The 17,210-nt window shown below is 47.0% G+C and overlaps 1 protein-coding gene across 1 annotated transcript in view; it reads left to right on the forward strand.

The window, feature by feature from the left end:
• Nucleotides 1–4,418: 4,418 nt before the first annotated feature.
• RGMA (repulsive guidance molecule BMP co-receptor a) overlaps nucleotides 4,419–17,210 on the forward strand; it is a 46,334-nt gene continuing 33,542 nt past the window's right edge. The window contains exon 1 of the mRNA XM_023220907.2: nucleotides 4,419–4,705. Within this exon, the coding sequence (XP_023076675.1) occupies nucleotides 4,692–4,705 (14 nt within the window). The 5' untranslated portion in view covers nucleotides 4,419–4,691. The remainder of the gene's footprint in view (nucleotides 4,706–17,210) is intronic.

The following is a 17,210-nucleotide window of genomic DNA, read 5'->3' on the forward strand; positions in this document are numbered from 1 at the left end:
CCACAGCCACCATTCCTCTTGGTTAAACAGAATACCACTAATCTTTACATGTACTCTACTAAATTATCCGTTCATAATCTCCAACAACATAACCGCCCTACGCTAATGCTTACTTTGCTGGTTAAATGATCGTATTCCCCTTGCAGTCAATATCTCCACCACTCAGACTACACCTGGCTTCTATTTTTTAAAATGACGCAAGGCACCAGCACCATGACAGGAAGAGTCATACATTTGTTTAATCTACGTGCTGTCTTAGCACCCATTTTTAGAGCTGACATACGTTGTTGGAAACCCAGTCGTACCCCGCCACCTTTGGCCTAGAAGAAACGTTTCTTCCCCACATGGTTGTGTGTGATACGGCCATTGTGTTCCTCATCTTACTAACCCAGAACCCAACACCTCCCACAGCTGCTGCTCACAATAAAACCTAATGGTCAACGCTAGAGTCAGGCAAGTAAGTTGCCCCCTTCACATGTTTTTTAAAACTAGCCAATCCACAACTGCCTCAGGAAAGCCTAAGGGATAATGCCCATAGAACTTAATAAAGGCACGGCCAGCAGGTTCTCTCTCTCTCTCTGTCTCTCCTTCTCTGTCTCTCTCTCTCTCTCTCACTCCCTCCCCTCCCAGCTATTTGAGCTCCCTGCAATCTCTAGACTTCCTCTTCAGCCTCCCGTCTGCACTCCTAACCTCTCCTGGATCTGTAAGTAACATATTTCTTTTATTTCATGCATTTTACATTCACCTCTTCATTGCGTCTAACCTGAACCACACACCCAAACATAACTTTTCCCAATCAGGGCTCTCCTAGAGTGGCTGTCTTGGCTTATGGCCACTCTTGACAGACTTCAAGACCAAATTAGAAAGAACCCATAACCATAAGGATCACAACACCCTGCCCTCCCTCATCTCTCCAGTGCACACATTCCAACCAGACTCGACACTCCTTATTGAACTTGTCCATATTTTGCCACCTCTGTGCCCCTATGCAAGTGACTCCCCTGCCTGGGATGCTCTCCCTCCTTCCCTATCAACCATGCACTACAGTCAGATCTGTCAGATGGGCCATCAGTGATGATCTCAAGTGACACCTCTTCCATAAAGACTTTCCTAGTCCTTCCAACTAGCAATAATCCTATCCATCTCCTAAATCTCATGACATTAGATTTCATTTGTCTCTTCTTCCTTTCTACCTTGCAGTGTCAACTCCAGAGTGTCTCTGGGACCCTCTGAGCAGCAGACTGGCTGGAAGAAAAGGCCAGAGACTGGCCTTAAGTGGCATTTGCACAAGTGCTGTGTTTTATTAGAATTCTATGCAGAGAGTTGCTGATGAGGACAGATAATGGAGCTGCTATGCAACCCCCTGCTCAACCCTAGCCACCGAGGCCTATTTACTCTTTCTTCCTTTCTCCCACTAGACTGCAAGCGTCTAAGGACAGAGGCTGTGTTCCCCAAGTCAGCACCCGCTGCAGTGTCGAGCCCAGTGTCTGACATGGAGGAAGTGCTTGACACAAATGCCTCTGGGAGACATCCCTGCCAGAAGGAAACACAGCTTCTTCTGGTCTGTGCAGAACAAGTAAGTCCTAGCACCTACTACCGGCTCTTGGCTCACTAAAGCCAAGGGTGGGAGTCAGTCAGTCCTTCCTCAGTAGGTTCCAAGGAGAGTTGCTGACTTGCTCTTTCTTTGAGGTGCCCTTTTACTTTTGAACCTGAATTTTTGAACCTGAATTTTTCTAGAAAAATGTAATGGGCAGGGCACCCAATCCAAAGGGATGGCCCCCAGAGGCAACCCTGAGTGAAAAATAAGGCCAATTCACTGTCACATTGCCTTGTCAATTTCACTATGAATCCACGTTCTGAGGATGCACTCTTGCCCAGTAGGCACCACCCCTCACTGGCAACAGACGGAGACAGCAAATTGCTCCACACCCCAGTAGCATAGGCTTTCCCTGTGCCGGGTGTGGTGCATCCCAGGAGAGCTTTCTCACACCAGGTGGCATCCAGGTGGAACTGGCGACCGCCCAGCAAGCACGTGTCCCCCTCACAAAAGAGAAGAAGAGGAAGAGTGGCCAAGAAGGAGTGGAAACCCCAGTTTTCCTCTATAAATTTGAGGCCAGATTTTAACCTCTCCCTTGGCAACTCTACACATCAGACAAGAAAGAAACTAATATAGATATTAGTCTTGTACTGACTTAGAATTTCACTTACCCCGCCCCTTGTTTCTTAATGGCCTTTAAAAAAAAAAACAAAGAACAAAAACAACAAAAACTCTTGAATCTAGGTTAGCCTGTTTCCTGTTCATACTAAGGAATCCAGGCCCTTTGCAGTAAAGAAAGACAATGATACCCTGGAGCTTTATATAAGGAATGTTTCTAGACTGTTGGTTGAAAGCACGTGCGTTTGTTAATTTACACCCTAAACACACCTCACGGCTTCATTTAAACCTGAGCACTCTGTGTATTCCAACTGCCTATGCAGAGTTCCAACTTAATCAAGTACTTAATGAGTAGCATTAATATTCGTTGTCTCCTCCACGGTTGCCTGCACTCATCAAGGTAAACAGTTACTGGCCGCCTCCACAGCCCTTGGTTGAGCTGCGAATTGTCTGTCCTTATCTAGACAGCGGATTGTTTGTCCCCCACCATGGGAAAAGCCTGCTGGGTACTTTCCAAAGGCCTCATTTTAAAAAGACACGTTTCCACTTACAGATCTTTTAAAAATGCCAGGCAATTTGGAATAACAGTAAGAAATCTATTATCTGGATGACAGTCATTCGGATATTCTTGTAGTGTGCCAGGCACCATACTAAGTGCTAGGAATGCAATGATGACCCCACGGGGTCCTGGTTCCTGCCCTCATGATGCTTATGGTATGGTGGGAGAGGCCAACACGTAAGGAAAGGTCAATCTAATGAACGCATAATTACAGAGTGAGCTCAGTGTTAGGAAGGAAAGGCATGGATGTGAGGACTCCCTAGAGGATGAGAGGATAGGGAAGATGTTGGAGCTGAGCTATGGAAGATGATGATGAAGAAATTGGTTATTCACTGAATGTTAGGGCACAGAATGTTAGGGCAGGAAGATCACACACACACACACACACACACACACACACACACACCCTACTATTCATAAATTAGGAAACTGAGGCCCAGCAGAGCTAGATGACTTGCCTAAGGTCAGAGCTAATTCTAGAAACCCATACCCAATCCCTTCCTGCTAAACCACTTAATTTTATTTATATCCCAGCTATAGATTATCCAAATACATTTGACAAATAAAACGGAGAAGATTGAGTTAAAACCACATCTCTCAAGACCACACGCATAAATAACGATCGTGTTTTAATGCGGACGATACCTTTTCATTTTGCAAATCCAGAGTTCTCATCATATCAAAATTCAAGACAGTTTGTTCTGTAAGAAGGGGAAGGTCATAACCCTGTCTAGAATGTACGGGCAAATCTCTCTAACCGTGCAGTGCTAATTTGGGCCTGAGCTGTGTAACCAGACCGACTTCACGCTCCAGCTGGGGTTTCAGATCCACACATGGCGATTGGATGGCTCTTTGCTGTTTCACAGCAAGGGTCCTTCCCTGGGCTCCCGGAGCCTCTGGGGATTTACTCCTCCCGACGTGGCCGTGTTCTCGCCACTGTGTGCATGCGCTGAATGTTGAAAACATTCTTTTGAAAAGCTCAGGAGATTCCACTCGCAATCTGTGCATGTGCATGTAAAAGCGCAGAGCCTGGAAAGAACCGCGGCGGAGCACACCCTGACCGAAGGTTACTCCCGGGGAGCCGCGGCCGTGGGAGGGAGTGCGATACGGTCTTCTTTTCACTCTAGACACTCCTGAGTTATGTAAAATTCTACGCAAGAATGTATTCATGTTTTAGCATGTAATACATATGTATTAAGGTTTTTCAAGAAGATTCTTAAACAACAAAATCTCTATAGAACAAAGGTGCGTCTCCGCAGGGCGCAACAGCATTTGTCTTGGATGTAACCGCCTTCTCCAGAAATCTCAGAGGAACTCCCCTCGAAGGACGCTGTGCGCTCCACCGCAACCCTGCGGGGCATTTGGAAAGTTGGTGGCACCCCGGGGAGTGGCCGCACTTGCAGTCCGCGCCCCGTAACCCGAGCATTGAAGGAGTCCAGACCTGGCGGCTGGCTCACTCCGCACCCACCCAGCCGGTCCTGATGCGGGAGGGTGGGGCCGCGGCGGGGCGGGGCAACGTGGGCCCGCACCCCGCTCCTCCTCGCCCCTCCCTGCCGGCCCCGCCCGCGCGCGCGCCCCCCGCCCGCGGCCCGGGCGCCCGGCCCGCCCCCTCCCCTCGGCGCGCAAACGAACCTCGCGACGCCTCGCTCGGCGGCTGGCGGGGGCCGGGCGAGGGAGGGGGCTGGCCCCGGCCGCCCCACTCTGCAGTTGTCTCCCGAGCGCTGGCTGCGCCGCCCGAGCCGCTGGGCCGGGAAAGCAGTGGCCGTTCGCTCCCGGGCCGGCTCCTCCAGGCGCTCGCAGACATGCAGCCCGGGAGCAGGAGGCGCGCCCCGGGCCGCTGCTGAGCCGGCCGGGGCGGCGGGGACCAGCGCCAGCGGAGCCCCTCCCACTTTGCCCCGGGGCAGACGAGTGGCGCCCCGACACCCCCTCTTCTCCCGCAGCCCCGCCAGCGCCACCCCCCGCGGGCCGCAGGGGCTCATGCAGCCGCCAAGGTAAGCGCGGGTCGGGAACCGGGCGGACCCGGCTCTGACATCTCCGAGGCGCCGCCGACACTTGCCGGGGCCACGGCGCTGCTTTGGTCTTCCCCAGCCCCGCGTCTCATCTTGCTCTCATCTTGCCCACATTTGGAGCTTTGCTGCGCGCCTCGATCGCTTTAGCTGTTGGCAGCAGGAAAGTTTTTGTGGTTTGGTGTTTCTTCTTTTTTCCTAAAATACTCTAACGCCGGGCAGCCGCCAGCGCGCGTGGTTGGGCAGACCAGGCACACGTCCCTTACACCGTGTGCGGGCTGGGAGCTCCCTCCCTCCGCCGGGCTCGCGGAGCCCGGGACTGAGCCGGCCATCCGGCTGTCCTGCCGTGAACCCCCATTGGCCCGCGCCGCCCGGGCCCCCGCCTCCCGCTCGACGCCCGGCTGCGGAGCTGCCTGGCCAGCTCCTGCCCTCGGGGACGTCGGCGCAGTGCACCGCGTGGGCTCGCGTCCCGGCAACCCTTTGCCTGGGCGCGCCGGCGTACGGGAAAGTGCGGACCTTGGGTTGAGGGCCGAGGATGCCCATTGCCAAGCCGCCCCGGCGTTCCTAAGTGGACGGGTGGGCACGGCGACGATTCAGCGCCGGCTCGCGCCGCAGCTTAACCCAGGGGTAGAAGCCTGGGCAAGGAGACAGGTGTATTTAATGGGAGGGCCGGTGTGGGGGACGCTCGGGTGCAATTCGGAATTGTATCCTATTAATGTAATTGTATTAGACTTGCTCAGAGTTGGAATCAGTTCTCCCAGATTGAGATTTTAATGGGAGCCTGTGAGCTGCTATTATGTGGTGTGGTTTTGGGAGGTGTTGGGTTGTATTTATTTTATAAATTCGGTGTCTTGCGGGCGGAGTAGGGGAAGTAGCGCCATCTAGCGGAAGTGGTGAGCTGTGCATTCCTCTTAGGCTGCGAAGTTGTGTGTTCTCAAAGGAGTCTCCTGCGCAAGGTGGAGAGGTGGGAACCAGTCCTCGCCTCCAGGTTAGAGGCTACAGTAGCTCTCTGGAGTATCAACTGTACCAGGGAGAAACCCCGACGTCCCATGCTCAGCACATTGAGCTCAGAGGATGAAATTACGGGTCGTGTTGAGTAGCATGCTGTCACCTAAGGGAGTTCCATCACCTTCTCCACCTGGTTTTAGACTCTTCCAGTAAAAACATAATATAAAATGTTAACTGCTGCAAGAAGATGCCCCTTCCTCGGGCATCTGGTGCAGAGATCTTGAAAATCAATTCACAACCCTCTCTTCTCCTGTGCATCACAAACAGGTGATTTCTTGGGTGGATTTTGAGCCATGACCCCTGGGAAGGAGAGTAACTGTGCTCTGAAGGGCAGCAGGAGGAGAACTGGGAGACGGCCTCCTGCCCATCTGTACAGGAACAGAATAGTGTACCCAAACTGGCTTTTTTTTTTTTTTTTTTTTTTTTTTTTTTTTTTTTGCACATACAAAGAAGGGGTTTCTTGCTGTTACCACAAGTGACAAGCAAGCCCTCTTTACAGGGACATGATCTCCAGTTAACAATTGGGGCAGACGTGGCTGGATGGCAAGTCCTGCAAACAAAGGCTCTGTCTGGGTGGGGCACCCACACATCCAGGGCGGGCTCCACGTTCTCTGTGGCTGGTTTTTGCTGCCACCTTCCAGGCCAGATAATATATTATCAGTGAGCTGGGTTCACCCTGTTCTGAAGGGCACCCTGGCCCCTTGTAGAGCAGTGTAGTGGTCTACTGTAGTACCCCCTTGAGACTCTCTGGGCTGTGGTAGTAGTGAAAGAGGTCTTAGCCTCCTTTTTTCAAGCATCCTGCTTCCATTATTTCCCTCCCAGGTGTCAAACAGGTGCTTACACTCTCCAATAGACATATGAAATGGTGGGTGGCTGGTCTGCCCCCTCATACTGTCTCAAACTGTGTCTTCGTTGGCATATATTTATTTCATCATGAGACTTGTGACAAACAGGGTCTTAGAATAGCTTGGCATCTCATTCGAGGAGAGCAGCACCTTTGACTTTTGCTAAGAAATCTCTGTCTGCTTTCTCTTTTTACAAACCTCTCCCAAGGTATGACTTGCTGCTTCCCAGTGTATGTAATAAGAGAGAATGAAGGCACAAGAATCCCCTGTTTAATACAGTCCTTTTGCTCTTCAGCAGCCCTGTGGGAAGCCAAACACAAGAATTCTTAGATGAGCAGTTGCAAAATGAAATAAATAGGGACTGAGCATCCCTGACATTGGGACAGGGAGTTTTTCAGCCATTCTCTCAGGGATGCTTGCTGCTCCCAGGAAGCAGGCAGGAATGGGTGCTGGTATTTTCAGTTTCTCAGAAGAAACTGATGGCCAGAAAGCAGAAGGGATATGGCCAGGGTTCTGTGTTTCTAAAGTGCTTTTTTCCCCCTGCAACCTTGCTACCAAATGACTTAAGTTCTAGTGCTTGTTTTTACCAAGTATGGTTGCAAAATTTGTTCCTGCCTTGAAAATGAAGCATGCAGTATAGACATGAAAGAAGGCATGGTCACCAATCCATCAAGAAGCCTGCCATCCAGGGAAAGAGGCAGGACGTATCCAAGTGCAATTGAGCAAAAACATACAAGGATTATCTGAAAGCAGTGCAGGCTAATAGGAATCTGTTCTGTGAAATGAAATGACACTACTCCTTACAGGTAATTATTCTAGAACATGACTTATAATATCCCAAAGGTAAGTTTACTTAACTTTTAAGTGTCTGTGGTGTTCCTGTGGCTCTTTTAGGGAATGATGTTGCTTCTATTATTTAGCCATTCAACAAACTTAACATAAATTTAACCTGAAGAAGGGAAGCTCCAGGTTTCCCCGCCTGTTTGGTATCCAGCCTATCCAAAAGACAGGCTCCTCTTTTTCTTATTTTGAGCAAATGACTGCTCAATTTCAGCCTCTCTTAGCAACAGAGCTATAAAGGAGCAATGAATAAGGCAGTGGAAAAAATTAAGGACTGCCTTACTCAAGTATGCATACAAGGCCAGGCAGAAGTCAGTTTCCTTGGTGACAGATGAACAAATGAACTGTATTGAAAGGATACCCAGTTTCTTAGCCAGGTCTGTCCTGTGAGTAGAAGTGTTATATCATGTTAGAACCCAGGGGTCAGGAGGCAAGAATGCCTTAGTGAGGTGTGAAACTTTATAATTCTTAGGGCAGGAAGAAGAAGGAATTTTCAAATTGGGGCAGAAATTGACAAAATAAATGCAAGTGACTTTTGTAACCTCATATAAAAATGTTTAAGTCACTGCTAACTGACTAACATAAAAATGTACTATGTACCTACCCAACTTATGAAACGATTCTGTCCAGATTACTACAGTAAATAATGGAAGTGTAGCAAACAGTTTATGCAGAGAGTGACTACAGAATTGCTGGTTGGATTTACTTTTCTCATTTTTCAATTGCTTGTTTAAAGCAGTGCTACAAGATGAAAAACTTTCAGAAAGCAAAATACTCGATTTGCCAGAGCCTGAAAATTAGGCAGAAAGTTTAAAGACTCTGTCAACTATCTGGTCAAAGGAGGCCAATTCCCATAGGTGCTGTGTCCTCTGTGGGCCAAAACAGAGGTCAGCGGGTGTGAGTAAAAATGCCTCAAAATTCATTGACTTCTGTCTTGGCAAGACATTTTAGTAGTTATCATCTGTTGTGGCTTCTCCTTATATTTCATTTTTTCATCTTCATGGACTCTAAGATCAAGGTCTTTGTAGCAGCTTGCCCTGGCTGACAGGAAGAGTTTGCTCTGTTTCCTGGTAGTGTTCCATTCTTCTGTCCTTGTAAACAGAGATATTCTGCCTAATATCTCAGTAAGAATTTTGGTAACTATTTTATTCTTGAAGATGGATGCAACGCATTTTTATCCTCTGTAGGTATGTTGAAGGATTTTCTCCTTGATGTCTTTAAACAAGATTAGGTGGAAGCATGCAACATACATATACCTACCCCTGAAGGCCCCCACACATCCCTCACATGACTAGTATTGTCAGCCACAGTGCATACTCTTCTTTAGGATTCACTCCACTATTAGACTTTGATACCTTTCTCAACTCATCTGCACCATGTGTCTCTCCTCTCCAGATTGTCTATTCAAAATCCCTGAGATAGCCAGGCATGGTGGCTCACTCCTGTAATCCCAGCACTTTGGGAGGCCAAGGCGGGCAGATCACTTGAGGTCAGGAGTTCGAGACCAGCCTGGCCAACATGGTGACTCCCCATCTCTACTAAAAGTGTAAAAATTGGCCGGGTGTGGTGGCACATGACTGTAGTCCCAGCTACTCCGGTGGCTGAGAGAGGAGAATCACTTGAACCCGGGAGGCGGAGGTTGCACTGAACCAAGATCGTGCCACTGCACTCCAGCCTGGGCAACACAGCCAGACTCCATCTCCAAAACAAACAAACAAACAAACAAACAAACTTTGAGATCTGATTGTTTGAGGTGCTTTCACAAAGTTTGGTTCTCTCTATCGAAGTCTGACCCACTTAGAAGCTTGTGAGAATAGAAGACCTTGCTGATGAATTTTGCCTTGCAGGAATACCATTCTACCTGTTCAAATGCTCGTCTAAAAGAGGCTTGCTCAAAAACGTCTCCTGGGTAAATGCTGGGGCCCTCTCAGTCACTTAGAAATGTGCTGCCAGTGTGCATTTTCAGCACTGACAGTGGCAACCTGAAGAACAGATTGCCCTTGCAAGAACATAATCACTGGACTCTCTCTTCTTCCACACAGGGTTTTTTCTGGTTGTCAGAGCACACAGAAATGCCCGTTTCATTCTTAGAATCATAAAAAGTTACAGGGTTTCCTCAAAATAATTGGTACCTTGAAAATAATGATTAACATTTGTTTGGAAGTTTTGGTGTCTAATGTGCTTTCATTTACATTTTGGTTTAATATCCTTTATGGAAAGAGGTAAAGTATAAAGAATAAATAGAGTTTTTTGTGCAATTGCATTTTCCCATGTGGGCTCCCATTTATTGATACAAGGGAAGCAAAGCAAAAAGAGAAGCAAAGCTTAGAGGCTGGGCTTACCTATAGACATTATGATGGCATTCCCTCCCAGCTCCAACCCTGCTAATAACTCCTCACTGCTGAATTTGGACAGGTCATTTTTGCCTCTGAACATGAGGCTCCTGTGAGTTTATTTTGTTTTATATTTATTTTGTTATATATCAGTCAGTGCAACTAAAATAGTCTGACATTCAGATTTCAGAATACTGATTTCAAAATGCTTCTCTTGACTGGGCGTGGTGGCTCACATTTATAATTCCAGCACTTTGGGAGGCCGAGGTTGGCTGACTGTTTGAGCTCAGGAGTTTGAGACCAGCCTGGCCAACATGGTGAAACCCGGTCTCTACTAAAAATACAAAAATTAGCCAGACATGGTGGCGTGCACCTGTGGTCCCAGCTACTTGAGGGGCTGAGGTGGGAGGATCGCTTGAACCTTGGAGGTGGAGGTTGCAGTGAGCAATGGCCATGCCATTGCGCTCCAGCCTGGATGATAGAGTGAGACCTTGTCTTTAAAAAAAAAAAAAAAAAAAAAAGCTTCTCTTGCTTTCCTGAAACACTTGGATTTGGTTTTGTGTCTTTGGGTATTCCAAGATCATATGACAAAAAAAGCTAACTGCCACCTTCTTCCATGCTATGAGGGTTTTAAGTTGGTATTACTTCTCTCTGATAAGGAGCATTTTGAGCAAGTAGATCCCTAAGCTCCAGGTGTCTGATTTCTTCATGAGTAAATGGATGCTGTTGGCAGGGTCTACTGACTTCAGGCCTGGTGGAGAACATACTGGCCCTGTGAGCCTCAGCCAGGAGTCAGCAAGAGCAAGGCAAACCCAAGCCAAGATGGTGCGCAGGCCCTCCCTTTCCGGGTCAGTGACCAGTCTCTAAAGGCAGAAGCCCATCTGGCTTAAAACTTGAGATGTGCTGTGAGTGGCTTGTGGACTGAAAGAACTCCAATAAATTGATACTGTAGATAGGTTTACCTAAATATCTTCCTGTTGTTTAAGTAAATCTATTTAACTCGCATTCGAAGGCTAAGTCTAGGCAAGTACTCTATGTATACGTGATCTAAAAAATGTCACCATCCAAAAGAAAGACAAAAAAAATTCCATAATCTAATTATTTCAATTTCTTAAGTCTCTAGGATGGATGGGGGAGATTGTTCACAGAAATTTTTCTCTTCTTAAAATGTTTTTATATTTTTGTTAATGTCTGGAAAACCGTATATCCCTAAACATATTCCCATTTCTAATGCATGATCCGTCATTCTACATGTGGGGCATATTATTGGACTGACAGAAATAAATAAACCATGACTGAAGATGAGAAGCAGCTGTAGTTTGGTGGGAAAAACACTGCACTTGGCATCTCAAAACCTGGGTTTAAGCCTCTGCACGGCTACTTGTATTTATGGTCCTTAGACCAGACTTACAAATGAGTCTGTCTCATTTGTGAAATGGAAACGGCTGTGCCCATTGCATAGTTAAGATGACAACACTGTGATTATATGGGGGAGCTTTTTCTAGTAGGTGCTCATTAGGCCTCAAGTATAACTGAAATGAACTTAAAACCCACCTAGAAGTCAAGGTTATCCATGAGTCCTTGCAGAATTCTGCAGAGCTCCCCCAAGTTCCTATACATACAAAGGCTCTAGCAGAATCTGGCACATAATTTTAATCCAAACAATAGTTCCTATCCATGATATAAAAAGAATATTGGCAACTACTTATCAACACTTACTCTATGCCAGGCATCTGTTCTAAGTGGGTTATTACTGTATTAACTCATTTAATCCTCACAACAATCTTTTGATTGATCTGCAAATATATCCCTATCTTACAGATGAAATAACTGAGATCTAGAAAGTCTGTGTTCAGACTGCATGTTCCTGGCCCAGCATACTATATTACCTTTGTAATGTAAAGTGAAGAAATTCCCTTAGCCTCTGACAAATTTAAGAAAGAAAAACAATGGTGGAAGAGAATGTCACATAAGGTGACATATTTGTTCTTCTTTCTGGATTGGCACTTTTCCCCACCTCCCATCAGCTGGGGATTGTCTCTATTTCAGCTTTGCTTAGCCATTCTAAACAGTGTTGAATTTGATGAACAACTTGGTTATCTGTTCCTATTGCTAAATGTCTATGGTATTTGTGCTTGGCACTAAATTATTCATTAATCCAAATACTCCAGCCTTCTGTTGGTTGAGAGAGAGACGCAGACTCACTGTCGGTTCAGACAGTTGCCATTTGGTGGATAAATGGTTCCAAGCCAGTTCTTCTCCCTAGAACTTACTGGAATGGGGAGACGTAAGCACTGTGTGGTCTGTTCTCTTTTATGGGAACCTGGTATGTCTTGTGTATGCATACCCAAAAGCTGCTTTCAAACCTCAGGCGGTTGCTAAATGTTTCTAAGGTGTGGTTTCAGGTATACCATAGTATTGTTGGGGATTATTGCTGAATTTCATGCTGACATTAAAACATAAAAATGTCACTCTTCAAATGACATTTCCTACATGCTTGGCCACATTTTCACTTGGGGACTTTAGAAGTGTTACAGATGAGGCCTCAGAATGGCTCCTCACAATCAGGTGTGGGCAAGGCTAGTTAGTTACAGAGCCAGTATCAATTCACTGGATCCTTGGAAACAGGACTCTGGAGCTTGGAGATCTCCTGGGGCAGCCAGGCTGTGATTCTGCAGATTGAGAAGCTGAGGGGCCGAAGATAGGAGAGGGCATGCTGCCACACAGTTGGAGTTAGGACCACCCCAAATCCCAGGTCTCTGTCTTTCCCTGTATTCACTGGCAGTGTCTTGAAGCTTTCCATCTCAACACTGACAATTAAGCAGTTCATAAATACTGTTGCTTTGTACTGGGTTTTGCAGGCAGAAGAATGTGCAGACTTGGAGACCAGATAGTAGGTGTGATAGGAAGGCTCAGACAAGAGTTTTAAGAAGAAAGCAGTGGTCAGGGGGAGACTTTCATTAAGAAAGTGTAGTTGTACCCCAGTTTATAGTCCCGGTAAGAAGAAAGGGGAGAAGTAGGGAGAAAAGAAACATGACTGCTCCAGGAGGTTACTGAGAATACAGGAAGTCAAGAAGGACAGGTATGAAAGAAGGAAAGAGAGTCACATCCAAATACCACAGAAAGGCGGCGCTGGCCGACCAGCAGGAAGGCTCCAGCCCAGCCCAGCCTGAACTGAGCCTGGGGCAGCAGAGGTCAAAAGGAGCACAGAGGGAGTCCTTGCTTCTGTTCAGAGCAAGAGAATGGAGTAGGGTTAGTAGAGGCAGAGAAAAAATGAAAAGCCCCATGCCTGAGGAGCAGCTGTGATCTCATCAGAGGTGACCTGGCAGCTGGGAGTCACCAAGACCTGCCCAAACCTCACTCTGTCACCAAGCCTGCTGCGTGACCTCAAGCAGGTTACTTACCTTCTGCAGTGTAAGTTTGGGTGAATATGCCAAAAACCCCATCTCCACAAAAAATACCAAAGAATGACCCAGGCATGGTGGCATGTGTACCTGTGGTCCCAGCCCCTCAGGAGGCTGAGGAGGAAGGATCACTTGAACCCAGGAGGTTGAGGCAGCAGTGAGCCATGATTGTGCCATGCTACTCCAGCCTGGGCAACAGAGCAAGACTTTGTCTCAAAAAAAAAATTAAAAACCCATTAAAATATTGGAATAAAATCCAGTACTTGGTAATATTTGATAATTTTTTAATTAAAAATTTTAATTTTGGTAAAATTTTTAAATTTTTGGTAGTTTTGTTCTTCTTGGTGATTATCTCTTAATTACCAAGAATAAAGTCCCTCATGGTGAGGGAAGCAGCATCAAAGCTCAGGTGATATTCTTTGTACAGAGAGAAAGGAAGCCTCAGATAATGAAGATGGCAGCAACATCCTCATAGCCAAAATGTGCAGTGATCCTTCCATGTGGTGCCTGTATCCACAGGCATACACACTGTGCCTCCTGCCCACAAGGGGAGTCCACCCTACCTGAGAAGGGTATGTATGTATGTATGTATTTATTTATTGCAACAGTCTCACTCTGTTGCCCAGGCTGGAGTACAGTTGCAGGATCTCCTCTCACTGCAACCTCTGCCTCCTGGGTTCAAGTGATTCTCCTGCCTCAGACTCTGAAGTAGCTGGGGTTACAGGTGCCCACCGCCATGCCTGGCTAATTATTGTATTTTTAGTAAAAAGGGGGTTTCACCACGTTGGCCAGGCTGGTCTCAAATTCCTGACATCAGGTGATCCTCCTGCCTCGGCCTCCCAAAATGCTGGGATCACAGATGTGAGCCACCGCACCTGGTCAGAAGGGTCATTTTAAATAGCCACTTTTGCAGAATATATACTAAAAAGTATTATTGTGAAGCACACTTTATAAAGTCTCAGCTAGCTGAACGAAGCACAATATGTTTTCTAAAAGGAACATGAAACCCAATCAATCTATTAACATTCTTTAAGGAGTCAGAAACAGGCCTGGAGACGAGGGAGAAACCCAGGATGAATTCTGTTTAGACTTTAAAAATTCCTTCTGACAAAGTTCCACCCCAAAGGTCATTTACAATAGTAACTCTGTAGCATGTGCGGGGAAATTGCCATGGATCAGAATTATCCTTGGAGACAAGAAATAAAAAATAGGATAAACAGGTACTTTTCTGGATGAAGAATTATTAACAGTGAGGATCCCCCAGGATTGCGGGTGCACCCAGACTTAGTTTAAATTTACATGGATTATCTGAAGGAGACAAAGCTCAGATGGTTCCAGGCTTTGGGATGAAATGAAGGCTATGCAGAGATGGCAAACAAATGGTGATTAACTGCAGGATGAGCTTAGGGGTTAGCAAGAACATGCATATTAAGCTTTTGCAGGCACAAGTCTGTTAATGCATTTATGAGAACATAATCCAAATTACAAGAAAATGGACTTTGTCCAGTCTGTTTATAGCCACAGAAGAGGATCCTTGGGGTCTTTGCAAAATGTTTGTTTGCTGCAGGCCACTCAGGACCAAGTGTTCAGAAAATGCTAAAATACTATCAGAAATTATGTTGGAAAGCAAGCGAAAAATAGTATTCTACCTGGGCTCTACCCAAACCTGGCAGTTGTATTCTCTTCCCCTTGAGAAAAATGTCTCAGAACTGCAGAAGGTGAGCAATGTCATCACCTGAAGTTCTTCGTAAGAGGCCGAGCTGCTTTGTACCTTAAGGGTTTTAGTGTGGAAAGATGAAGCCAGAAAGGCGATATGATCAAAGTCCATAAAACCTTGAAGGTTGTGGAGAGAGAGAACAAGTACTGATTCATCAAATCTGAGATGAACAGACTCCAGGGTGGCCGTCAATATTTGAAAGAGGAATTTGAGGGATAAATTAAAAATAAGGATCTGTTCCCATACTCTGAGCTGTAAACTGAGGCAACTCAGTTCCTCAAGACATGGTCTGGACAAACATTTTTTAGGACACGTGGGAATGGGCGGTTACTAAAGAAATGTCAAATTCTTGGTCAGTAAGTGAATGGTGGATTAAGAGCCATTGGTAACATATCCCTATGCTTGCGAGGTTGGCAACAATACCTGGGACCAGCGTTGGGTCATTTCCTCCATATTAGACAGGAATCTGTTAGTGAGAGAAATCTAGATCAACCTAGTTTCAGCAAAATAAGGAATTTTTCTCAGCTTCCATAGCTGGAAGAGGTACTAGAGTAGTTCACAAGAGCCCAGGAAAGAGCTGCAAGGGAGTCACATGCTGAAGAGTGGCTTGGGGAGGGTTAGCCTAAATAAAATCTTCATCACTCCCCAAAAAGCTTACCTGATAAAATACAACTTAAGTAAAAACAAAATGTCAGCTGGGCGCAGCGGCTCATACCTAGAATCCCAGCACTTTGTGAGGCAGAGACAGGCAGATTACTTGAGCCCAGGAGTTTGAGGCCAGCCTGGCTAACATGGTGAAACCCTGTCTCTACTAAAAGTACAAAAATTGGCTGGGTGTGGTGGCACATGCCTGTAATCCCAGCTGCTCGGGAGGCTGAGACGCAAGAATTGCTTGAACCCAGGAGGTGGAGGTTGCAGTGAGCTGAGATCGTACCATTGTGCTCCAGCCTCCTGGGCGACAGGGCAGCGCGCACGCGCGCGCACACACACACACACACACACACACAGTATGTCAGGTCCTCAAATGCCGCCTCAACTACTAACACTCATAAACACTCACCGTCCCACAAGATTGCTGCCCTAAACCCATCCTATGTTGGAATCGGATCAGAACTGAAGCTTCTTCTGTAGCAACAATCTCAAGAAAGGTTCTGATTGGTCCAGCTCGAGTCACTTGCAATCACTTTTTTTTTTTTTTTTTTTTTTTTTTTTTGAGACGGAGTCTCGCTCTGTTGCCCGGGCTGGAGTGCAGTGGCCAGATCTCAGCTCACTGCAAGCTCCGCCTCCCGGGTTTACGCCATTCTCCTGCCTCAGCCTCCCGAGTAGCTGGGACTACAGGCCGGTACCACCTCGCCCGGCTAGCTTTTTGTATTTTTTTTTTTTTTTTTTTTTTAGTAGAGACGGGGTTTCACCGTGTTAGCCAGGATGGTCTCGATCTCCTGACCTCATGATCCGCCTGTCCCGGCCTCCCAAAGTGCTGGGGTTACAGGCTTGAGCCACCGCGCCCGGCCGCAATCACTTTTATTGAAAGTAATTGTTAGGTTATATGTCTTGCCTTGACTTTAATCCCAAGGGGCAGAAACTGACTGACCTGGGTCTTTTGTGCACCTGCCAGCAGCAAGGAGGGCGTGGGCCCGAGACTGATAGAACTTACAAACCCAGCTATTCCCCTAGACATGAGTCACCTAGGGGAGCTCCTTTAAAATGCTGATGCCCAGGCTCTACCCCCCCAGAGATTCAGATTTTGCTGCTTTGGAGTAGGGCCTGGACAGCTCTAATGTTTTTACATCTCCCACAGTGGTCTCCCAAAAGAATAAATCCCTCCCCCTCTTGAGGCTTTGCGTTGGGCTCCCGGGTGCTTCACAGGCTCCCCCAAGCTCTTTGCTCTGTTTCTCCAGCTTCACCTCTTCCTTCTACAGCTGCACTTCAGCCTTTGCAGATCCTCAGGCAAAACACACCTTGTTCTGGCATGCTGGGTGTTCCTTCTGCCTGGAGTTTTCTCCCTGCCATCCCCTCCCTTGCCCATCAACTCCCCCGGCACACTCCTACACTGGGAAAGCTCTTTCCCCTCCCTGCACCCCAAACTGGGCTGGAGGCCCCTGGCACCTGTGTTCTCTGCCTTCCCCTGTCAGAGTCTGTGTTATGCTTTATTGAAAGTGATTGTTAAGTAATCTGTCTCGCCTTGACTTTAAGCCCGGTGCGGACTTGCTCACCACCATTGGAATGAATGGCACACACAGCACGCCAAGCATGGGGTTCAGCATGCTTGGCGTGGCATTTATTAGCCATTTATTGGGTGAGTGCTTAAGCGTTCCCAGCCTCAGTTTCTTCATCTGCAAAATG

This window comes from Piliocolobus tephrosceles, chromosome 6, assembly GCF_002776525.5.
Source record: "Piliocolobus tephrosceles isolate RC106 chromosome 6, ASM277652v3, whole genome shotgun sequence".
Classification (NCBI taxonomy): domain Eukaryota; kingdom Metazoa; phylum Chordata; class Mammalia; order Primates; family Cercopithecidae; genus Piliocolobus; species Piliocolobus tephrosceles.